General features: G+C 42.6%; 2 protein-coding genes across 6 annotated transcripts in view; one reads left to right on the top strand and one right to left on the bottom strand.

Annotated features, from left to right (window-relative positions):
• The window catches only part of SEPTIN10 (septin 10), a 46,176-nt gene extending 32,305 nt beyond the window's left edge, over nt 1–13,871 (bottom strand). For 2 of the 5 annotated variants that reach the window (XM_043468656.1, XM_043468655.1), the window contains exon 1: nt 13,716–13,871. In XM_043468656.1, the coding sequence (XP_043324591.1) occupies nt 13,716–13,742 (27 nt within the window). In that variant the 5' untranslated portion in view covers nt 13,743–13,871. Of the gene's footprint in view, nt 1–13,098; nt 13,211–13,715 lie in introns of those variants that run through there. The other 3 variants (XM_043468657.1, XM_043468658.1, XM_043468659.1) reach the window with 3 other exon arrangements.
• Nucleotides 13,872–14,013: 142 nt separating this feature from the next.
• On the top strand, nt 14,014–19,198 carry SOWAHC (sosondowah ankyrin repeat domain family member C). Its single transcript, XM_043468660.1, has one exon. The coding sequence runs from the start codon at nt 14,838–14,840 to the stop codon at nt 15,996–15,998; it is 1,161 nt and encodes a 386-aa protein (XP_043324595.1). The 5' UTR covers nt 14,014–14,837; the 3' UTR covers nt 15,999–19,198.
• Nucleotides 19,199–25,495: the final 6,297 nt, after the last annotated feature.

The raw sequence follows: 25,495 nt of genomic DNA, 5'->3' as shown, positions 1-25,495 counted from the left end.
TAACAAGGGGACAAGAATTGACCCAGTGCACCTCTAGTGGTAAATCCTCAATTAAAAACCTGGAAGTGGAATTCCAATCTGCTCCACCACTGACTACCTTCTTACTATGTAAAAGCCCTGTGCTAGGAACGGGGTATCAGGAGGAAGACACGGCCCTTGATCTTAAGAACTAATCTTGGAGAAACACAGGCAAATGACTGACAGCTCTCATTTCAAGGTACAAGGGAGACTAACAGTCCCTATCTACACCTGATGACAGTTGGTAGCTTTTGTGTTAAATACATGCATCATAGATACTCAAACACACATGTATTTAAATCTATACATCCACATCCTATAAAGGAAGAATGCATACAGTACTTTTAACTCGGCCAAGTCTAACACATTTTTTAGAAGTTTTAGTATATAACGAAACACACACACACCAAAAAAATGCCAGAACATTTGGGGGAAGATCAGGTTCTCCACCTTCTTCAAAGTATCAGCTTGGGGAGTGTGGGCAACACAACAGATGTGGCACTCAATCTGTTCTGGGGCCCCCTGAACATAGGTGGTAGGGACCTTCTTCCTATCGGTCAGTTACAGGAAAGCATTTGGTGATTCTTTCACAACAGGACCCAAGCTCTTCTGACCCTCCAGCAAACAGTCCTGTGACCGCCTGATAGCCTCTCTCTAGGCCTAACAATGAGCTTTGGATGAACAGAATTATGACTTGGGTTACAACTGCTTCATTTTACCTTCATGTTTCCCCTGTTTATCTTTGTAAAGCCAATCCAAGGAACAGAACCAAAATTTTCTAACTGTCTTCTGGTATTTCTTAGAGTTTAGTTCAAAAAAAAAAAGAAATGAGCAGGATCTATTTTATGGGTTTCAATAGGTCAGGGTTCTTTGGCTTAAGACAGTACTTTGAAAGGTTCCACCGATGCATTATTTAAAATCATTTTATTAAATCTTCAGCTTAAATAAATGTTACTATGCTGATCTAAAATTTTCCTAAAACGAATAGTAAAATTACCTTATTCAGATTAAGCAGAAGATGATTCTTGAAATAGATAATTACAACCAGGGAAAAAAGAGAGAATCCAACTGAATCAGTAAGACTTGACACAGGAGAAGCAATGTGTTGGCCTTCTGTCCCCCAGAGGACAGGCTTGGTCAAGGACAGCTAGGAGTAGGCCAGGTTCCATCAAAATATCACTTCAATTTTACCATCTCCAGTACACATAAAGGTAACTACAAAGTTTGATATGCAGCCTCAAAATATCATCGAGACAGAAAAATTCTTGATAGTAATTCATAATGAAGAGATTTTAAGCGCCCCCCCAAAAAAACCTTTACAGTAATGTGTATGTAAGGGTTAAAATATAAGTGAAATTTTATTTTGAAATTACCTTCCTCCCTTAAGTAGAAAAGGAATAGTTTGTGTATTATAGAAAAAAAATACCCTTTCTAATAATTGCATTACTGTAGTAACAGTACAGTGAACATCCTTCTGTGGCAGCCAGAAGGTATGCCCCTCAGATTGTCCCTCCAGCAAGCACCTACAGGACCGGAGCCCAGACCACTCCTTCCCAGGCAGTCCTAGCCCAGGATTGAGCAGAGTAGGGGGGTAGAGGGGTCAGGACCTAGACCCTTCTGCCCTGTGAAGGCTACCCTGGCAGGTACTGAACTGGCCCAGACTCTGCCAGGTCTGCATGGCTTGTGAGCCTCTCTCTGTGGATTCTGCTTCCTCCCCTTTCTCCTCCAGGGCCTGACACCGCTTCCACACACAGCCCTCTGTCCCCCACAGAGGTTCCTCCTTGATGTCAGAAGGCGGCAAAGTGTGGTAAATGCCAGAGAGGGGCACAACCCAGAGCTGTCAGGGTGGCAGTGGGTGCAGAGTTTCAGCAAGGTGCAGATCAGCTCAGCAGAGAAAGGACAGGCTTGTGCCAAGAGAACTGGACTCCTGCATGCAAAAAAAGCCCGCCACATCCAGTTACCTCAAAACAGATCATAGGCCTAAAAACTCTAGAAGAAAAAGTATAAACTCTTTGTGGCCTTAGGCTTAGGCAAAGATTTTTTAGATACGAGAAGCGTGATCCACAAGACAAAAAAAAATGACAAACTGAACCTAATAAACTAAAAAACCGCTGCTCTTCAAAGTACAGTTAAGAGAATGAAAAAACAAGACACATACTTGGCTAAAAGATTTATAAGTCATTTATCTCATAAAGGACTTATGTAAGAAATTATATATTTTCAAAAACTTGTACAACTAGAAACAAAATAACTCAGTTTTTTAAAAATGCGGAAAGATTGGAACAGACACTTCACCAAGGATATAGGGATGGCAGATAAGCACACAGCAAGAGAATCAACATCATTAGTCATTAAACAAATGCAAATGAAAACACAAGGTGTCACTGCATGCCTACCAGAATGACCTAAAAAATTATCTGGCAAGGATGCAAAGCAATTGTTAGCGGGAATGCAAATTCTGGCACAAACATTTTGGAAAACAGTTTGGCAGTTTCTGAAGTTAAAACACACAACATACTCAGCAATCCCACTCCTAGATCATCAGCCCAAGGAAAATGAAAACTAATACTCGAATAAAAACCTGTATGTGAATGTATGTCTACAGCAACTTTATTAAAAACTGTTAAAAACTGGAAACAGCCCAAATGGTCTTCAAGTGGCAAATGGATGAACAGATTACACTGTGGCCCATGTGCACAATGGGGCACCACTCCGCAGTAAAAGAACGTGAGCAACGTGGTGGATGGGTCTGCTCTGCACCAAAGAAACCAGCTCAGAGGCCACAGGAATCCACATGTATGGTGCAGGCGAAGCCACAGGGGCAGAAGGGGATGAGGAGGCAGACAACAGAGAAGCACCAGGGGGTGCGGGGTGGAGGATGAGGCAGAAATTCTGTATTTTTCATTGTGTTTGTGGTTATACAACGGTATACATTCATCAGAACTTGTGAAACTTTATACTAAAAAAGTAAATGTTACTGTGCATAAGTTATAGCTCAATATAATAAGTTAATTCTTAAAGATATAACAAAATTTTCTAACAGCAATTAATACATGGGAAAGCAGCAGCTAACAAAAATTTAGATTATCTGAAGACAATGATTTAAGATGATACATGTATGATTATTTGTGAGAACCAATAAAGAAAATATACAGCAAAATATGCAAATACAAAATGAGATTAAAATATTTTCTCCAGCTGTTCAAATTACAATTCAATATTGGTTTCTTTTGGCTCTCAGAGTCATGTGGAAACTGTAAGTTATAATTCTTTTCCACACAACAGAATCTGTTACTATATGACAAGCAGCCTATCTTTTCCTAAAACAGAGAGCCCCTAGAAATTGTCTCAATGACCTGTGTCACAGGAAAGAAGGGTTTACACAACGACAGTGTAAATGTATGGTTTGAGAAGGCTGCTGGAGTTAACTGCACATGGCAGCAGGAAACAGAGGTCTGGAGCACCGAGTAACTGCCAGCCATGCACCAGGGCCCCGGCAAAGATATACCAGCACAGCAGAAGCAAAACAAGACACAGTCTGTTCCACAAATTTTGAGACCGTTTATCCTCACCCCCCCTGAACGGAGATAACAGTCCTCAACTCAAGGGGTCGGTAGGAGAAATGTGGCAATGCAAGGCCAAAACCCACCCCAGTGAGTGCAGTCAGCACCAGGAGACTTCCGTTATCCCAGTGGTGTCCCAACAAAAATATATCTCCAATACATAACGTTTGCAAAGTCTTTAGAGATTCCTAGATCACTAAGAAAGTAAAGATACATCTAAAGAAGTTGAAAATAATGGTTAGTTTCCTTTAGTTTTCAAAAAATATACATTAAATTTTACAGCTATTTTTTTCATGATTGGCAAATACAATTGAAAGGCATCTTGTGATATTCTAAGATTGAGAATACAGGCTGAGTATGAGATGATGAATCTTTTTCATGCTTAAAATATTACCTCTGTGCTCATTTATGGCCATCTCTGCCTTTAATTCTCACCTCAATGCTCTCCTTTGCCAAAAAGGCTTCACTCTTTATATTTAAAGCTAGTACAAATCACGATCTCACATATAGGCTGTTTTCTCCAAAAGTTCATTTTAATCAGCTGCTTGAATTTACAGAAACAACATTACATTTAAAGTCCTTGTAGGTCTACAGATGCCTTATTTAACCCATAACATACTATTTATAATCTTAGACTAAGTTTTTTCAAATCCAAAAGCAGACAAAGCACATTAATTGCCCTATTCCTAAAAAGACTACTCCAGATCATGCATTCTCAATGGGGGGTATCCCCACCATAAAGGTGGTTGAAATTGGTTCTGGGGGGACCAAAAAAGTCAGTGGTTTGTGGCCTTCCAAAGCTCAGTCAACTTACCTGAAAACACTTCTTCTCTAGTACCGACTCCCTCTCCTTTCTTCTCTGGTACCAACTCCCTCTCATTTCTCCTAGAGGAATTCTAGTACTGAATTCCTCTCATGAGGGAGAACTTGATCAACTGGATCAATTCATAAGACTAGGTAAATGTTATTAACTAAATTGGATTTAAATTTCATTTTTGTACCGAAAGGTCAGTAATGAACAATGGTAGAGAACTACTGCCCAGATAAACCCTGAAGCAGGCCATGTCTGCACGCGGCATTTTCCATCTTCCTCCGCAGCCCTCTCCACACTGTCCTGCACTCCAGTTTCTTCACCCAGGTCAGTCCTAAATCAGCTGCCCGCCTGTCTTCACTCTTAACCAAATTCTGTGGTCCCTGTGATCATTTTGGTTAGCTTTCTGTGGTTGTGGTTTTCATTCTGTCTGTCCTCTGATGGATGAGGATAAGAGACTTGTAGAAGCTTCCTGATGGGAGGGACTGGCTGTGGGGGAAAACTGGGTCTTTCTCTGGTGGGCAGGGTCATGCTCAGTGAATCTTTAATCCAATTTTCTGCTGATGGATTTATTAAAATGCAGAGACTTTGTCAACCAACGTCCATATAGTCAAAGCTATGGTTTTTTCCAGTAGTCTTGAATCGATGTTAGAGTTGGACCATAAAGAAGGCTGAGCATCAAAGAATTGATGCTTTCAAATTTTGGTGCTGGAGAAGACTCTTGAGAGTCCCTTGGACTGCAAGGAGATCAAACCAGTAAATCCTAAAGGAAATCAGTCCTGAATATTCATTGGAAGGACTGATGCTGAAGCTGAAACTCCAATACTTTGGCCACTGATCCAAAGAACTGACTCATTTGAAAAGACCCTGATGCTGGAAAAGATTGAAGGCAGGAGAAGAAGGGGACGACAGAGGATGAGATGGTTGGATGGCATCACTGACTTGATGGACATGAGTTTGAGCAAGCTCCGGGAGATGGTGAAGGACAGGGAAGCCTGGCATGTTGCAGTCCATGGGGTCACAAAGAGTCAGACACAACTGAGCAACTGAATAACAACTAGGCAGTCCTGGTTTATTAATAACTCAAAGTAATGTTCCAGTTAAAGGGTATACACTCAACTAAGTGAAAATATCACTGTGTTCTACTTATTTTTGTCCATGAAAAAACTGGAGAACAGACCACTCACAGAACATTTATGGTATCTATCAACATGTTCTTGACCTAGCATTCCATTACTTATGAACTCTTTCTACACACATCACACTGGCTAATGAGAACAAAAGGCCTCCTCACTGCCTCCAAAGACAGGCAAGATGACCTTGGTCTGGCTTTTCAGAGCAGCATGAGAGGAGACCAGAGAAGATGTTCCACAGCTGTCCCACCTCATCTCTGGTGAGCCCTGTAGTTGTGAGACAACAGAGCTGCCTAAAACTAGCTTGAGGGGCTGGGGAGCCCATCCCACCTGGCATGAAACCTGTAGGGCCAGCCCTCCACCTCACCCACATCTCAAACAGCAATTGCCTCTTCTACTTCCCCCCAACCTTAACCCCTTATTCCTCATGAGGCATATTTTTATTTTTTCAACATATGGCATAATTTTAATTACCACTTCAGTTGTATTACTCAGGTCTGACATCCCAGAAAAAAACTTACTCCTCCTATATAATTTCTACTTCTGGTTTGTGAATTAAATGATTACCATGCAACCTCTACTAAATTGCCATATGCTTACGTCTCCATCTGTCACCTGTCTCAGGCCTCAGAGTATTGAGGATTGTTCGAACAGAAGATTCAGGATGGCCCTAAAATGGAACACGGCCCAGAGGGTGCATCTTTTTCCCTCTCCCCTAACAGAGGTTCCAAGGCCTCAGCCCTCCATGTCCATGAGGCACAGCTGCCACTTTGTCCGGCATCTTCCCTTGTGACACAACAAAACTGGAATGAAATTCTGACACCTGATCCTCCTTTGCTTCATTTCTCCCAAAGGCTGCATTTCAAAAGTCCCTCACATGCTCTGTTTGAGTCTGCCTTCCTTTTTTAGTCTCAGTACCTGGTTCATCTTAAAAAATTCCCCCAACAATTTATTCCATAATTTAAATATTTCTAGTGTCAGAAAAAGCACCCTGAAAGAAATCTGAAAATTCTAGAATTCCTAATGTAGCCCCAGTCATGACTCCTGAGAGAATACGGTCACAATGTTTCTCAAAGTAGATGTTCCAAACACATGATCTGAAAGTATTCTGTACCTGGGAAGATACCTGGCACTGATCCAGAAAACCCAGGACTTCTCGGAGCTTCTCTAAGCCAGTAAAACCCTATATCCACACATCTTCATTTGTCTCTGACAGGAAAGGTTTGCAGACAGTCAAGAGGGAGCCTGGGTGACACTATTTAACCAAAACAATAAACAAGGAAAAAGAGGCCACTTAAAGCAATTTTGGACAACGTTAAGGTAGGCACATGTTCACTTTTACAATGACGAGTTCTAGAAGGAATCATATAATGTAATGAACTTTGGGTTCTATTGTATCTAAACTGCTTCAGCTAAATCCTCAGTGAAGAAATTTCCAGCCTTTTTTAGAAAAAGAAAGTAGTTAATTTCAAATAAATGGAATTGCCAAATAAAAAAATTCAAAAACAAGAATGCTCAAGCAAAATATGCATATTTACTAAAAGTAACAAAAAATTGTAAGAATGCTAAATCATAATTGGTCTTAAAGGTATTTAAAATCGTAGCTTTCAATCTCGTGGTTATGTCTGAACCTATGAGCTTCTTATTTCTGTGATCTTCAAAACATAAAGGGTGAATGACAAAACCCACTGGAAAAAAAAAAATAATAATAAAAAAAAAAAAAACAACATAAAGGGTGTTAAATAAAATTTTAAAGCATCATCTAAATCAAACTTCCTGCCAGATATGATCAAAAGAAAGTGTAAAAATTAAGTTCTCAGTGAAAAGCTTTGAGAATCAGGTATTTTATATTAGGAATACTTAAAATCTCCAGCAGAGAAAATTAAATTTAGTATGGTTAAAAATAAAAGGCCAGTAAGTATTCTTGAGAAGAGGAAATCTATTCTGCAGTAAAATATGTAAATTTAAAACACCTTCTTCCTCCCTTCCCACACACCAAAATAAATACATAAATAAAACAGTTACAGTTTGGAACAATGTCAGGAGCAAAGTCAGCCTGGGAAAAGCTCAAAGGCTTGGAAGAAGGAGGAGCCTCGTTAGAACATAAATGCAGACTAATAGCTCTGCCCGTAAGAATTAATAACTAATATGTATAACAATCAACAAGAATAAAATGATTAAAAAACGATCATGGTTATGGAGGATACAAAGAATATTACAAGTTGTGTTTCCTAAAGAAAGATCATTTAACTGAGGGGGTAGGGGGCAATGCAGAGTTCACTAAAATTTAATGGAAAAAGTAACAATACAGAACATAAGTTAGGTATTGCAAGGAAAACACATGACTAGTGGCAAACAAGCAGAATGACAGAATGCCATGGGTTAAAAGCTTCAGAGGCGATGGGACGGAAACTCGGTCTCATGACTGTAGGACCTGGACCAGTGAAGGGATGTCACTCCAGATCAGAAACACAAGGTACTGAGGTAGTAATTAACTCCAGGACATAAAAGAGAATTAAAAGTCACAACTTCAAGAGAAAGTAAAACAAATGCAGGAAACTTCTGAGATAAAAAAAACTGTCATCACTGAATGATAACTGAAAAAAAAATAATAAGAATTCAGAAGTACTGCATCTGAAACAGGAAATGACACAGACAAGGACTGGAAAAGGTCAGTTTTCATTCCAATCCCTAAGAAAGGCAATGCCAAAGAATGTTCAAACTACCACACAATTGCACTCATCTCACATGCTATCAAAGTCATGCTCAAAATTCTCCAAGCCAGGCTCCAACAGTACGTGAACCGTGAACTTCCACATGTTCAAGCTGAATTTAGAAAAGGCAGAGGAACCAGAGATCAAGTTCCCAACATCTGTTGGATCATCAAAAAAGCAAGAGAGTTCCAGAGAAACATCTACTTCTGCTTTATTGACTATGATGCCAAAGCCTTTAACTGTGTGGATCACAACAAACTGTGGAAAATTCAAGAGATGGGAATACCAGACCACCTGACCTGCCTCCTGAGAAATCTGTATGCAGGTCAAGAAGCAACAGTTAGAACAGGACATGGAACAATGGACTATTTCCAGATTGGGAAAGGCGTATGTCAAGGCTGTATATTGTCACCCTGCTTATTTAAATTATATGCAGAGTACATCATGCAAAATGCCCGGCTGGATGAAGCACAAGCTGGAATCAAGATTTCCGGGAGAAATATCAATAACCTCAGATATGCAGATGACACCACCCTTAAGGCAGAAAGCGAAGAACTAAAGAGCCTCTTGATGAAAGTGAGAGAGTGAAAAAGCTGGCTTAAAGCTCAACATTCAAAAAACTAAGATCATGGCATACAGTCCCATCACTTCATGACAAATAGATGGGGAAACAATGGAAACAGTGAGAGACTTTATTTTGGGGTGCTCCAAAATCACTGCAGATGGTGACTGCAGCCATAAAATTTAAAGACACTTGCTCCTTGGAAGAAAAGCTATGACCAACCTAGACAGCATATTAAAAAGCAGAGACATTACTTTGCTGACAAAGGTCTGTCCAGTCAAAGCTATGGTTTTTACAGTAGTCATGTATGGATGTGAGCATTGGACTATAAAGAAAGCCGAGCACCGAAGCACTGATGCTTTTGAACTGTGGTGTTGGAAAAGACTCTTGAGAGTCCCTTGGACTGCAAGGAGATCCAACCAGTCCATCCTAAAGGAAATCAATCCTGAATATTCATTGGAAGGACTGATGCTGAAGCTGAGACTCCAGTACTTTGGTTACCTGACAAGAAGAACTGACTCATTGGAAAAGACCTGATGCTGGGAAAGATTGAAGTCAGGAGGAAAAGGGGACAACAGAGGGTGAGATGGTTGGATGGCATCACTGACTTGATGGACATGAGTTTGAGCAAGGCCTGGGAGTTGGTGATGGACAGGGAAGCCTGGCGTGCTGCAGTCCATAGGGTCACAAAGAGTCGGACATGACTGTGCAACTAAGCTGACTAATAGAGGACATGCTGGAGATCATGCCAGACACAATCTGGCCAAAGCGTATCTCATCATCACTAGATGTGACTCCTTGAGTATACACTAAACCTCCCTGGATCTTAATGCAGTTTTAAAAGGTTACTTTCCATTTACAGTTATTACAAAATATTGGCTATACTCCCTGTGTTGTACAATATATCTTTGAGTCTTAATGTCCTCATCTATGAAAAAAAAAAAATGATCTGAAAACCTGAAGAGTTTCAAGTGAGTTTTAAAACAGAACTCTTAAAAAATAAAGGTGGGGAAAATAAATAAATAAATAAATAAAGGTGGAATGAAAATGAAAATAAAACATACCGAAATCTGTGGGACACAGCTAAAGCCCTGCTGAAAGGGAAATTCATTAACACCTTATGTATATATTAGAAAGGAAGAAAAGTCTCAAGTCAGTGATCTAAGGCCTCTCCTCAAGAACTTAGAAAAAGAAAAGCAAACTAAACCAAAAGCAAGCAAAGGAAATAAAAAGACCAGTTTTTCGAAAATAGAAAAATAACAGAAAAAAAAAGGTGAAACAGAAATAGTTCTTTGAAAAGGTCAGTGATATTAACAGACTTCTAGCAAGACTGACAAAGATAGGCAGAAGATGAAAATTTTACCAGTATCAGGAATGAAACAGGGATTATCACTATAGACCCTGAAGAAAGCAAAAGGAGATTAAGAGAATATTATGAACAAGTCTATACACATAAATTTGACAATTTGGAAGGAATGGATTGCAAAACCACATACCATCACAACTCACCCAGTGTGAAATAAACATGAACACACAGATAACTATTAAGAAATTTAAATCTATAAGTTTAAAACTCCCCAAAAAGACATCTCCAGGTCCAGACAGTTTCGCAGAAGAATCCTACCAAACATTTAAAAAAGAATTAATACCAATTTTACATAATCTCTTCCAGAAAACAGAAGAGATGCGGACACTTCCCAGTTTCTTTTATGAAACTAATATTACTCTGACTTAAAACCAAAGACAGTACAAAAAAACCTGCAAACAAATATCCCTCTTGAACTTTTAAAGAGTATCTACAAAAGAACAGCAGCATCCTGCTGCTCTGATGATGGAATGAATTCTTTCCCACCAACATCACAGTAAGGCAAGAATGTCTGCTCTTACCACACTTATTCAAATATGGCAGAAAAGGTATACAAATTAGAAAGAAAGAGAACTGTCTCTGTGTTGAGATGATATAATTTTTATGCACACAAGAATTTACTCCAAGGAATTTACTCCTAGAATAAATTAATTCAGCAAGGTCAAAGGACTCAAGATAAACATACACATCTCAATTGTATTTCTGTGTTAAAACGATATGAGGACAATGAAAATAAAAATATGGTATCATTTATAACTGATAAAAATGAAATGTAAATCTAATAAAACAAATGCAGGACTTGTGTACTGGAAACTATATAAGTCTGATGAAAGAAATCAGAGAAAATATAAAGAAATGGACAGAAACACCATGTTCATTAGTTGGAAGACTCAACATAGGTAGAGATATCAATTTTCTTTAAATTAATTTTTGACTTAATGTAATATCTATCAAAATCCCAGAAAAATTCTTTGTACATAGACAAGACTATTCTAAAATTTATAATGAAAGATATAGAAACTAGAATAGCCAAAAAGTTTTGAAATTTAAGAATAAAGTGAGAGTAATCAGTCTACTCTATTTCAAGATTTATTTATATAGTTATAGGAATCAAGCAGAGACCCCAGAAAAAGATCCACACAACATGCTCAACTAGTTATTGACAAAAGTGCAAAAGCAATTCAATAGAATATGATAGCCTTTTCAATGAATTGTTGAAGTATCCATTAGCCAAAAATGACCCTTGACCTAAGTCTTATACCTTATACAAAAACTAACAAAATGGGTCATGGGTTTAAATGTAAAACTAACTACAAGACTCTTAGGAAAAAAATAAAGAGAAAACCGTTGGTATTCTGAGTTAGGCAAAGGATTCTTAGACTTGACAAAAAAGTACAATCCATAAGAGGAAAAGGTGATAAAATGGATTTTATCAAAACTAAATATGTTTGCTCTGCAAAATATTCTTTAAGAGAATGAAAAAGAGAAAACATTTGCAAACCACATATCAAGGACTGGTATCTATAATACATATTTTGAAAACTTCTAAAATTAGCAGTTAAAAAAGAAAATCCACAAAAAGAAAATGGGCACAAAAAATGAAATTCAATGAAGAAAATATACAGATGGCAAACAAGCACATGAAAAGATGTTTAACATCACTAGCCATTAGAAAAATGCAAGTTAAAACCACAATATATAATTACATACCTATCAGAACGTCTTGGAAAAAAAAAAAACAACAGGAACTCCAAATGCTGGTGAGGATGTGGAGAAACTAATCTCACATACACTGCTGGTGGGAATGGAAAATGCAGAAACTCTGGGAAACAGTTTAGCAGTTTCTTAATGAAACTAGCAACTGCCATGTGAATTCCAGAGAACTGAAGACAATATTTTCCTTATGTTACGTGTTAACATACAGAAATGGTTTATAGCAGGTTTATTTATAATAGCTCAACAATGGAAACAATGTAGGTGTCCTTCAAAGTGTGTTACATCCATACCATGTAATATTTACTCAGCAATTAAAAAGGAGCAGGCTAATACTTGGAAAAACCTGAATGAATCTCCAGAGAATGCTACTGAAGGAAAAACATCCAATCCCAAAAGGTTATATTCTAGGTGATTCCATTATATAACAGTCTTGAAAAATTACAGAAATAACAGATTATAGTAGTTAGGTGTTAAAGATGAGGTGGAGTGGAAATGAAGTGGGTGTGGCTACAAAAGGACAAGGGAAGGGTCCTGTGATAGAGGCAAGTTCTGTTTCCACAGAATCAGTGTCCATGTGCTGGTAGTGGCCTTTACTATGATTTTGTAACATTTTACTATTAAAAGAGTGCAGAGTCGTTGGAAAAGACCCTGATGCTGGGAAAGATTGAAGGCAAAAGGAGAAGGGGGCAGCAGAGGATGAGATGGTAAAATAGCATCAAATGCAATGGACATGAATTTGAGCAAATTCCAGAAGATGGTGAAGGACAGGGCAGCCTGGCGCGCTGCAGTCCATGGGGTCACAAAGAACTGGACACGACTTAGCGACTGAACAACAACTATTAAAGAAAATTGGGCAAAGTTACTGGGGAATTCTGTTTTTTCTCACAATTGCACACGAATTTACAGTTATCTCAAAATAAAAAGTTTAATTAAAGGTAACATTACTAAAAAAAAAAAAAAAAAGGTAACATTACTGCAAAATAAGCAGAGCAACAGACAAGAAATCCCATGTTTAATTCTGAAGATTAAACTTCACTCTGAAACAAAGACATGCACACAGACACAACAACTGTAACAAGGCAGGTCAGAGAGGAAAGCCGAGATTTCTCTAAAAACAAAACAGAGAAGAAAGAGACCTGGGCTGAATCAGGAGAAAGACCCTCCTCCAGGCTCTGTCAGAGAAACCGGCTGTGTGATTCTGGACCCATCACCTACCCTCTCAGGTTCCTACCAGCTAAACTTCTAGAGACTGGTCAAATCAGCACATCTCACGTTTGGTCTCAGGTCCCAGCAGAGCTTTTGTTTACGTGGATTACAATCGCTGGTATGAATAGTATCAGAAGTTAAATTTTTCAAAAGACAAGTGGTCCTTCCACACGGCGTAGCTGTCGGGAAAACTCCAGGGACACAAGAGAATGAGTGAAAAGGGCAAGGAACAGCTTGGTGTGGCCGAGAACACCTCTGTGGCCCTCCCATGGCTTACTCTGAAATGAGACCAGTGTAGAGGGACAGAAAATGGAACACATCAGTCGCATCCGTTCTTTTAACGGACAGGAGCTCCAAGGCGGGGGAAAAAAAGGTTCCAATCCCAAAGATGTCAACGCTGGGTAAGGTGGGAGGCTTGTGAAGGCCTTGGAGGCCGAGTCCAGTGGGGCGCCCGCCACCAGTCCCGCTCCCGCGAGTTTGGGACCGTTACACAAACCGCCCGCTTCACACCCCACTCTGGGGAGACGGGAAGCCGGGAGGCGCCGCCCGCGGGAGCGGGCGGGAATCGCGGGCCCAGCCGGGAGGGCGGGGGTCCCTGGCCGAGGGCGTAGGGCTGGCGGACTCACCAGGTGCCGCGCCACCTCGGAGGCCATGGTCCGGGCGACTGGGCGGGCGAGGGGCCAGCAAGGCGGCGGCGGCCGGCCGAGCCGCGCGTCCAGCAGCGGAGGGCGGGATGGAGCGCGGCGGGGCGGGGGCACAGGAGGGAGGAGCGGAGGGGAGGGGTCCCCCGGCCTCAGTGACGTACGGGGCTGAGCTATATGGCGCGGGGGGCGGGGCGGGTCTGGTCGGGAGGGGAGGAGCGCTGAGGGGAGGGGTCCTGTGGCCTCAGTGATGTGAGGGGCTGGGCGGGATGGCAAGGGGAGCAGGAGTCGAGGAGGGAGGGGCGGGGAGATGAGAGGAGCGGTCCAGCGGCCTCCAGTGAGCTGGGGCTCCTGGGCGGCCTGCGAGTCAGGGCTCCCAGACACCTCCTCGAATTGGGTCTGTCACAGGAGTGCCCAGATGTTTTAGAACGGCGGTCCAGAACCTTTTGGGCACCAGAGACCCTTTCATGGAAGATAATATTTTCACAGATGCGGGGAGGGGAAAGATGGTTTCGGGATGATTTATACACATTTATACACACAAATATACACACATATTTATTGTACACTTTTTCTATTATTATATCAGTTCCACTTCAGATCATCAGGCACTAGATCCCAGAGGTTGGGGACCCCTATTTTAGAGGATGACCAGTCAGTGCCTGGGAGAGGATGGAGCACAATTGCTAAGTTAGAAAAAGAGGCGGGGAAGAGCGGCCATGGCTCCTCAGACCTTTGGGCGGGGCTGAAGCACTGATTGCGGCTAGTACAGGGCCGGAAGTGGGCGTGTCAGGGCGTGTCCTATGGCGGGAGCGACCATTGCGGCCAGTGCAGGGGCCGGAAGTGGGTGGGGCCAGGGGTGTCCAAGGGAAGGCACTGAATGCAGCCGGTTCGAGGACCCAAAAGAGGTGGGGCGGAGTGGGGCGGGGCCCGCGGGAGCAGTAAGGCGGCCTCCTAGGAGGCCGGAAGTGGGTGGGGCCCCCCGACGGGGGCGTGTCCGCGGGCGAGGCAGGGGGGCGGTGGCTGTTAGTCCCGCGGCTGAGGCGCGCTAGGAACTTGCCGAGCGGCCGCCGCGTAGGTCCTGAGCCAGCCAGGTTCGCTATCGAGATGGAGGGATCCGTCAAGGGCAGGGCTCAGGATCTGCAGGCCGAGCTGGAGCAGCCCGTCGGGGGCGCAGTGGGCGGGTCGCCCGAACAGCGCGCCAGCGTCCGCGGCCGCCCCAAGGAGCCAGAGGACGAGGCGGGAGACCGCGCGGACCCCTTCGATCCCGTGGAAGGCATCCCGAACGCGCCGCTCGGGAGGCGACCCCGCGGTGGCCCGGTGGGGGAAGGTGCGCGGCCCGAAGCGCTGGGCGATGCGCCCCCCACGCCGCGGCCGGGCCGCACCGCGCCCCGGGACCCCGCTGCAGGCGGCTCCCCTCAGCTGCGGCGCGGCCCCGGGGGCGCGGACGGCGCGGCGGCCGAGGAGGAGGGCGCGGGCTCGCTGACGCTGGATCCGCTGGAGCACGCGTGGATGCTGTCGGCCGCCGACGGCCGCTGGGACAGCCTGGAGGGGCTGCTGGCCTGTGAGCCTGGGCTGCTGGCCAAGCGCGATTTCATCACCGGCTTTACCTGCCTGCATTGGGCAGCCAAGCACGGCCGGCAGGAGCTGCTGGCCCTGCTGGTACGCTTCGCGGGCCAGCACCGGCTGCCGGTGAACATCAACGCGCGCACGAGCGGCGGCTACACAGCGCTGCATCTGGCGGCCATGCACGGGCACGTGGAGGTGGTGAAGCTGCTGGTCGGGGCCTACGACGCGGATGTGGACGTGCGTGACTACAGCGGCAGGAAGGCCTCGCAGTACCTGAGCCCGACCACCGCCGAGGAGATCCGGACGCTGGTGGGCGCCCTAGACGAGGACGAAGGCGAGAGCGCGGCGGGCAGCGGGGGAGGGCGCTGGAGGCTCTCGAGGGTGCTGCCCTCGCACCTCATCTCCGGCAGGCTCTCCCACGCTCTGGAGGACGGCGGGGACCATCACCACCACCTGGCCGAGGGGTTGGCGGCGAGCAAAGCGAAGGAGCCGAGTCGCAAAGTCTCGGGCAGCTCTAGTGGGCGGATGAAACCCAGACTCAACAAAATCCGCTTCCGAACCCAGATCATCCACACCACACCCTCTTTCAGAGACCCAGAGCAGCCTCTGGAGGAGGGGGAGGACGAGGAAGAGGACCGGTCTCTTAAAGGCCATTCGTCCTCTTTCAAATTGAGACCCAAGTCCAATGTATTTGGGTAAAAATCATTTCTTTTAGAAAGTTCTGAGACTTGTTTGTCGGCAGGAATAGGATACTAGGTGTAGACAAGAAAGTGAGACCAGAAAAGACGCTGAAGGCTGCATTCTTAATCCGAGGGGTCTCCCCAGCAATGTGGCTGCAGTGGCTTTCCCAGTGATTCCTCCAACCTTGACTTCGGCCCCCTGCCCCCTACAGCCTCTCTGCCCTGGAGTCGCTGTTTCGGAGGGCTAGTAATGTAACTAAATCCGGTGCAGAGTTGATGATTGCAGGTTTCTTTGATTTAAACATTGCCGGTTGCCATGCAAAGTAAGGAATATTGCACTTTACAGTATCTTTTTTAAAGTGGTTACTCTTCCAAGAGCTTTCCTTGTGGCTCAGCTGGTAAAGAATCCAACTGCAATGCGGGAGACCAGAGTTCAATCCCTGGGTTGGGAAGATCCCCCTGGAGAAGGGAAAGGCTACCACTCCAGTATCCTGGCCTGGAGAATTCCGTGGACCGTATAGTCCATGGGGTCGCAAGAGTCGGACACGTCTGAGCGACTCTCACTTTCACTTTGCACTCTTCCAAGAGCAATAAGATAGGCAAGTAGTAATGAACTGGTAGTATTTGTAAGTGTAAACAAAACTACATACCGCCGTCTGTTTTTACTAATTGCATTTGCTTTAAGATACTACTGATGGCCAGGTCAGTTTACATGCACAAATACTAATTAGAGAATAATGTGAATACAATTGGGAATTCTGTTGATACCCTACTTGTAAGTTGTGTTCAACTCTTCAAAAGCTGTTTCAGCTTTAACCACTGAACTGAAAATACAGGCAACATTCACTTTTGAGTTAATCTGTTGGGTGGTTTCTTCTTAACTATCTCTAACACCCCTGCACTCAGTATTAAGGTACATTATTAATAACTACAGGGCTTCCCTGATAGCTCAGTTGGTAAAGATTCCACCTGCATTGAGGAGACCCCAGCTAAGTTCCTGGGTGGGGAAGATCTGCTGGAGAAGGGTTAGGTTACCCACTCCAGTATTCTTGGACTTCCCTTGTGGCTCAGCTGTTGAAGAATCCGCCTGCAATGCCAGAGACCTGGGTTTGAACCCTGGGTTAGAAAGATCCCTTGGAGAAGGGAAAGGCTACCCCATTCCAGTATTCTGGCCTGGAGAATTCTGTGGAGTGTATAATCCATGGGGTCTCAAAGACAGTCTGACAGGACTGAGCGACTTTCACTTTAGTAACTACACAAGTTTTTATTTAAGAAAACACTTGTAACAACCTATGGTACTCCTAAGAAAATATTGCCTCTGGTTCTTATTCTCACAAACTTGTTTTGCTCCTGTAAAAGTCTGAATTTTTCGGAGTTTTTGTTCTGGGGCTTATATATACAACTGTTGGTTCTACTTGATGTGACCCTCTTTGTGCTTAGAGTTGAATTGCCTACAGAAACTGTTGCTGGTTTAGGTGATGAGCAAAAATTGATGTAAATGTTAGCTGATGCTTCTATGAAGTAATTATAAAATCAACTTAATGATTCTCACATAAGGTACACTTTTTATTTTCAAATGAAATACATTCATAATCTCAATACTTTGTAGTAGTGTTTTGCAAATGTTTAAAATACTAAATCCTTTTAGTTTTCATGTTTCTTTGAATCTATTAGAGACATAGAGTGAAGGTATTGGGAAGCTGGCTAGTAAATCTACCCAGTTAAAAATAGCACTTTAACCAAAAAAAGGGAAAGATAATAGATGGGACATTTTCTATATTTAAATGCTGCTGGCTATTGAATCCTTTTATATATAGGTGAAAAATATCATTCATTACAATTAAACACTTAAGTGTACTTAATTACATTTCATTCAAATATGTTAGGGTGAATGTCTTTATAATTATTGTTAAATTTAATTCAGAAACATTAAATTCACTTGTAATAGGATTCAAAGCAATTTGTGAGAGACCTAATTCCAAAAACTCCTTCTCCCTTGGTCTTTTTCGTGTCACAGTTCCTGAAACATGCATTTTGCAGCCTATGGAGATGACAGTGTGTGTTCACAGCTTGCAGAGTGAATGAACCAATACATGAATTGCACAGAACTGCAGTGTTTAGAGAATTCTTAAATCTTTAATTTCCCAAATTGTAGAAATTTGTAACAAATTGGTCACACCTCTCTAGATGGCAGTTGAATTTGTTTAAAGGCTAATGAAAAGTATCCATATAAACTATTGTCCATTCATGTGCCTTTAGTTTTGTTTTAGGATTACGGGAATGGGCTATGTACATTTGAGAAGCACTTTTATCCATACATGTAGGTGAAAAACAATCTAATTTTGTATAAATTAAAAATAGGTTCCTATCTAGTACAGCATAAGTTGTAATCTGTCACCAAGTCTTAGGCTTACAGAAGCTGAAGTGAGCCGTAAAAACACTGCAGAACCACCTCTATGTTCTCCTGAACAGTGTTAATCTCTTAAATGTGTATGGTTGGTTTAGTCACTCAGGCATGTCTGACTCTTGCAACCCCATGGACTGTTGCCTGCCAGGCTCCTCTGTCCATGGAATTTTCCAGACAAGAATACTGGAGTGGGTTGTTGTTAGTACCTAACTGCACAAAATCTATAATTTGCTAGATCTTTAGAAACTGAATCAATGCTTAACTTGCTTTTCACTTTGAAGATTTTAACTTTTCTGATAAAATGTACTTTAAAGTTTCAAAAATCATTCCTGGGGGAACAATATCTAGGATTCCTTGTCATGAGGTACTTTTGTGCAGTAAGTACAGCATTTTCAGCTACTTAACTCTGTTCCTCTTTTTTTTTTTAATTTCCAAATTGAGATTATGAAAAGCAAGTGATTTATGTAGTTTGGTATTTGTGGAGTTATGCCTGCCATTAATGGAAATATGTATGTCATTTACTCAGAGGTTGTTGATATGAAACTGGTTAGAAAATCCAGGTATGTCCATGTGTTTCTTCCAGGTGCAGTGGAGACTAGTGAGTCTGTCCCTTCACTGTTATGGTATATAAAGTGCAGCTAGCTTATACAACTTGAACATGTGGTGCTATTTTATTCATGTCTGAAAACTTGGCATCCAATAGGCCTTGTCTCTTATTTTTCAAATAAGTGAAACTTTGGGAGTTCAGAAAGTAAAATCTATGAAGTTTATTTTGTCAGAATAAAAGATTCACACTAGATTTTCCCTCTGAATTGTCTAAATCGCTGTCATCTTTTATAATTTTATGGGGTTTTACATTTCACACAGTGCTTGTTTAAGTTTCCATCTATCCTTCTTCTATCCCTTAAATCACTGGCCATATATCCCTAATTACAGTTGAGGGGATGAGGTTGGTGCTGTTCAGAGTTACAAAGCCAATGGCAAGAGGATCTCAAGACTCAGTGCTCTTCCACAGCATTATCTTTTATGCACTTCAAATTGCCAAGTTTTAGCCAAAGTGCTCTGGTTGGGCATGAGTGGTAGAGGATTCAGCTTGAGGAGAGGGTCATACCTCTACCTTAAAAAATGCGAACAAAGGGACCAACAGGGATTAGTTTCTAAAACATACATATGGCTCATGCAGCTCAATATATATACACACACATATATAAAACAATAAAAAATGGGTGGAAGGTCTAAAGAGGCATTTCTCCAAAGAAGACATACAGATGGCCAAAAAGCATATGAAAAGATGCTCACCATCACTAATTATTAGAGAAATGTAAATTAAAACCACAATGAGGTATCACCTCACACCAGTCAGAATGGCCATCATCAAAAAATCCACAAGCAAATACTGGAAAGTGTGTGGAGAAAAGAAGCCCGCCTACACTGCTTTGGGCAATGTAACTTGGTACAGCCAGGATGGAGATTCCATAAAAAACTTAAAAATAGAGCTACCATATGATCCTACAATCCCACTGCTGGGCACATATCCAGAGAAGAACATGGTTTGAAAGGATGGTAATGCACTCCAATGTTCATAGCAGCACTGTTTACAATAGCCTGGACATGGAAGCAACATAAATGTCCATCAACAGAGGAATGGATAAAGAAGATATGGTATATATAAATGCAATGGGATATTACTCAGCCATTGAAAGAGTGAAATAATGCCATTTGCAGCAACATGGTTGGACCTGGAGATTATCATACTGAATGAAGTAATTCAGAGAAAGATAAATATATGCTATCACTTGTATGTATAATCTTAAAATAAATAGGTACAGATGGACCTATTTACAAAACAGAGACAGATGTAGAAAACAAATTTATGGTTACCAAAGGGGAAAAGGGGAAGAATAAATTGGGAGATTGGGATTGACATAAACACATTACTATATATAAAATAGGTAACTAATAACCTACTCAATAGCACAGGGAACTCTACTCAATGCTCTGCAATGGCCCATATGGGGAAAGAATCTAAAAAACAGGATACACATATATATATAACTGAATCACTTTGGGGTACACCTGAAACAACATTGTAAATCAATTATACTCAAATAAAAATTAATTAAAAAAAAAAACGGACTCTTGCACAAGCCAGCTACCATAAACCCTTCATACCTAGAGGGAAGCTTAAGAAAGGAATGCCTTTTTCCATTCTCTTCAATATCCATCAAGCATTGGACATTAATTAATTAATTTCCTCATCAAGGTTGCCTTTGATCTTTGTTTTGAGGAAGCTCAGCAGATACAAAGTGTCATGTGAATCCTTGTGGTCAACTTCCTCATGCTCCCTGGTAGGAAAACCTTGCTGCTGGGACTTTAGTGTTGATACTGATATTTTGTGACAACTTATAAAAAGAAGTTTCTGTTTCTAGAATAGCTCCTTTCCTTAGAAGTGTGTATCTTTTTTTTTTTCCCCCCCTCTGGAAGTGTGTATCTTAAAAGGACTCCTTGATGAGTTCATGTGAAGGTATCTGTAATTTTTCCTAGTGAAAGATTTTATTTATTTTTATTTCACTAAATACATGGTATTATTAATATTTAGTTTCTTTTAAATTAATCCTGAAAGTACTCTGGGAATTTGCTGCAAACCATTGTTCCTTCAGTGATGAGTCACATAGTTACAATTTGAGGGCTAGAAAGTGACCCTTTGTGAACTTCTTTTTCAAGATATGGCAGCAGTTGTTTGCATCATTATTGGATTTTTTTCCTGTGAAGAATATTGTTTTCATGTTACCAAACTTTTTTCTCCTTAATCTTCTCTTTAAATGTCAGCTTTGTCCCAGGAAGGGGCTTCCCTATTCAGTTAATAAAGTGTCCGCTTTTCCATATTTATGCTCCTGTGTTGGCTCAGAGGGTAAAAATATCCGCCTGCAATGCAGGAGACCTGGGTTTGATCTCTGGGTGGGGAAGATCCCCTGGAGGAGGAAATGGCAACTCATTCCAATATTCTTACCTGGAGAATTCCATGGACAGAGGAACCTGGTAAACTACGTCAATGGGATTGCAAAGAGTTGGACACGACTGAGCAACTAACCCCTTTACCATATTTATTGGGGAATGTGTGACAAGTGCCCCCACTGGCACGAGGTCTAGCATATTGAAGTTACACAATATGTGTTTTGTTTTCATGGAAACGCTAAGGAAATTTTCATAATGTTGCATTACATGGATAATTTCAATAATATGCTTTCATTCCGACTGAATAAAGGTAAGGATTTTTCCTGCAATGTGACTCCACTGCCAGCCAACCATGCCATCCGTAGCCCAGCCCAAAGAACAACCTATTTCAATCCTGGAGGCGGAATCAGCTTTATTAGGATTTTACTTTGTAAGCAATTTAAGAGATTTTCAACAGTAAATTTGATTATAAGAAGTTTTACTTACAAGTTTATTCAAGTACATAATCCCTAGGAGAATCTGCTTTAAATGGCTTTAAATAGTCTCAGTATTATCATGCATACAAATGACTACTTGGCCTGTGAAGCCACAAAAGCAAGAGAACAGGGAGATGAAGTTTAGTTCAGCTTAGAGAGCTTTCTAATAATCATTTTAAGCAAAGAGTCAGACACGACTGAGCGACTGAACTGAACTGAACTGAAACATGCCATGGCCTGTCCCATGAGGTAGGACACTCAGCCTTCGAAAATAACTGGTCAGGGGTTCCATGAGGACCAGAAAAGGTGAAACATCATTTTAAAGCACCCCTGTGATTGATGATGTGTTGAGAAACATTGCTCTAGACCACTCACTGACCAAAGCTCCAGCCCAAATTTGGCTGAGTTAGAATGAAGTTAAATACATGTTTTGTGTTTTTTAAAACAAACATTATATGCTATTCTATCAAAGAACCTGGAAGTGCCTGTTAGCATATTCTGGGTCGCTAAGAAATGTTGAGCTAAATATTCTAGAAATAAAATTGAGAATCCTTGAGATTTGTCCAGAAGTTTCTAGTTATTATTTTTTTTAACATGTACTTATTTTTGGCTGCATCATGTCTTAGTTTGCAGTGCTCAGGGTCTCTAGCTGTGGTGTGTGGGCTTAGTTGCCCCAAGGCATGTGGAATCTTAGTTTCCCGACCAGGGATCAAACCTGCGTCCCCCACCTTGGAAAGTGGATTCCCAACCACTGGACCACCAGGGAAGTCCCTCCAACACTGATGAATGTAATCATGTTTTGTCTTAGTCTGTTCAGGCTGATGAAAGAGCAGCCCATAGATTAGGTGGCTTTTAAACAATAGAAGCTCGTTTCTCATGGTTATGGAGGCTGGCAGGGAAAGATCAAGACCTTGGCATCTTGGTGTCCAGTGAAGGCCTGCTTCCTCCATGTGCTCCCCATGTCCATCTTGGCACAGGGTCTCTGGCAAGGACACTAATCCCATCATGAGATGAAGCCCTCCAAAAGATCCCGCCTCCTCCCAGTATCGCCTTGGCGTTTGGCTTTCAGCAGGAATTCTGGGGGACACATTCAGTCTGTGATGAGCTTACGTTCACAAGGCAGTTACTTGGCTGCAGTTAGCAGCTCAACTTGCACAGAGGGGAGTGACTCCTGGCTGAGGGTGTTCTTTGCGTAAAAGCCATTCATTCTGCTAGGAGGATGACTGTGTAAACCAGACAAGGTTTTAAGCACATTATAAAAAGTAAGCTGTTTAATTCTCCCACCTCCCTCCCCCACTCAACTCTGATGTCTCTGTTTTGTTGATGAGCAGTCAGTGGCAGAAACTGGCTACTTGCCCAAGCTCACAAAGAGAGTTGGCAGCAGAACCTGGCCTTGAACTCCGGCAGCTGGGGCCCCAGGCCCCGTGGCAACCACTAGCTGTGCCACTTCCCTGGGAGCACAGAGGCAGGGCTACCATCCAGTGGTGCAGAGTATGTACAGTCCCTGTGGAGGAAGAGAGCCAACAAACCTCCAATAAGCACTAGTGGGTGAGACAGACTTGACCTGTATAGCTAATACCGTTCCTGCACAGGAATAAGAAAAGAACTGGACTTTTAGGTATTTGGTTTTCTCCATCTCACCTAGGATAGAAGTCATCTGAGCTGGGAAAGTGCATCTTCTTAGCTCAGATGGTGGGCTTGCTACGCTGTGTAGGGTGTGGTCATATTTCTCCCCTGGCCCCAGCCTCCACCCAGTTGTCTGAGCACTTGAGCTTTACTGGAAGGTCCCTGTCCTTTGTAGTCCTGGGATTCTAGGTGGACCTGGAGGAAAACTGAAGAAGGAATTCATAGGGCCTGGATCCATCTGAGGCCTGTCCATGCTGATCATGCTCGGCCACCTCTCCAGTGGACTCTGAACTCTCTGCTTAGTGCCTGTGGGAACGACAATGGAAGGATAAGACCCCCTCCGAACAGGGGAACCTTGAAGATCGTATCCAGGTTACTCATCACCTAAGAAAAAACATACACTAATCACCCCTGCCTCCGGACAGTATCTATCGGAATGTAACCACAGGCTTATCGGTTATTAACTGGTTGGAATGTAACCGCAGATTTATTGATTATTAACTGTTTGAACACATAACACGTGAATGATGGGGTTATTGTGATTATATTTACCCTTCTTTTGTAAGTCTCAAGGAATTTGGGGTGGTGGGTTCAGACACGTACACATGGGGTATAAAAGATTTTCACAAAATCTGGTTGGGGTCCTTGGCTAAGAGGAGACTCTGCCTTGGGCCCGCCAGTGTAATAAACTGCACTCCACTATCTGCATTGTCCTTCTGAGTGAGTTTGTTTCCCAGAAAGCTGGCTATAACAAAACCAGCAGCTCAGCATTCACTTTCTTTACAGTAAAATTATAACTCACTAATTCTGAATTTTGGAATCTCATTTCAGAATATGCAGAAGCTTACCTTTGCTCCACTACAAAGGGTGATGGGTGAGTTAAGAACAGAATCTCAAAGGATATTTGCTCCATTGTTTGCAATTTCTCTTAAAAAACAGAGCCACTTGCTACAATTTTGACACCCAATTAATTATGCATGAACTTCAAATGAACAAAAATGCCTAGTTTTATTTACTATTTTTATATTAAAAAAACGTATGCTTATGGGTAGCTTGAAGCAGATAGGGTCAAAAGTAGACTACTAATTTTTCCTCCATTTGCATCCCCATCAGAACTCCAGCTAACACTTCCTTCTACACTTTTGGGTATTTGACTTTTCCTTCATTCAGGCTGGTCTCTCTCCTTGACTTAAAATGATTTATCCACGTTTTACTGGGTTATACCTAATGCAGATACTGAAGAAGCGAGGGAAAGCTGGTATTGGGCTTCCAGCCTGCGTGCCCCTGTGCACACCAGCCTCCAGGGTTTCCTCAGCTGCCTGACCATGGCCCGCTGCTCTCTGCCGTCACCTTGGGCTAGGCTCCTTCCAAGCCCGGCACTCTTCTCTGAGCCATGCAGGCGGAGGTGTCGCTTTCCTGTCGCTGCCTCGTCCCTGCCTCCGTCCCCAACCCTGACCAGTCAGACAGTTTTCTGCTGCTTGCCTGGGCCTTGTGCGCCCCTGGCTCTTGGAGCCATGGGTCTCTGGCTGCCTATCTGTTCTCAGGCGCACAATTTCATCTCGCGCATTCATCCTGAACACGAAGACTGAGGAACGAAGGGCTCTTCTGGACACCTGGTTCCCCACCATCTTTACTTTGCCCACAACTTTTGGATCTCCAAGAATAGGATACAACTTGAGCTCTTCTTTTCTCAGACCTGTGCTGAGTGGCGCTGCTGGAGAGCTGCCAGTTGATGAGCCTCCTGTGTGCCTGTAGTGATGTAGTTCCAAAAAGCCACCCGCCTGATTATCTTCCCTCAGGTTTTACCCCCTGTTCCTTGGAAGGTTCCTTCCAGGAGAGGGAATGTGTGAAACCATAATCACCACTAGAAAACAATGCATTCCTCTATGAAAAACCTGGGAGTTCAGTTCAGTTCAGTCGCTTAGTCATATCTGACTTTGCAACCCCATGGACTGCAGCACACCAGGCTTCCTTGTCCATCACTAACTCCCAGACCTTGCTCAAACTCATGTCCATTCGGTCAGTGACACCATCCAACTATCTCATCTTCTG

This window comes from Cervus canadensis, chromosome 5 (assembly GCF_019320065.1).
Source record: "Cervus canadensis isolate Bull #8, Minnesota chromosome 5, ASM1932006v1, whole genome shotgun sequence".
Classification (NCBI taxonomy): domain Eukaryota; kingdom Metazoa; phylum Chordata; class Mammalia; order Artiodactyla; family Cervidae; genus Cervus; species Cervus canadensis.
Note: the sequence above shows the minus strand (reverse complement) of the source record. Positions and strands in the feature narration are given on the sequence as shown.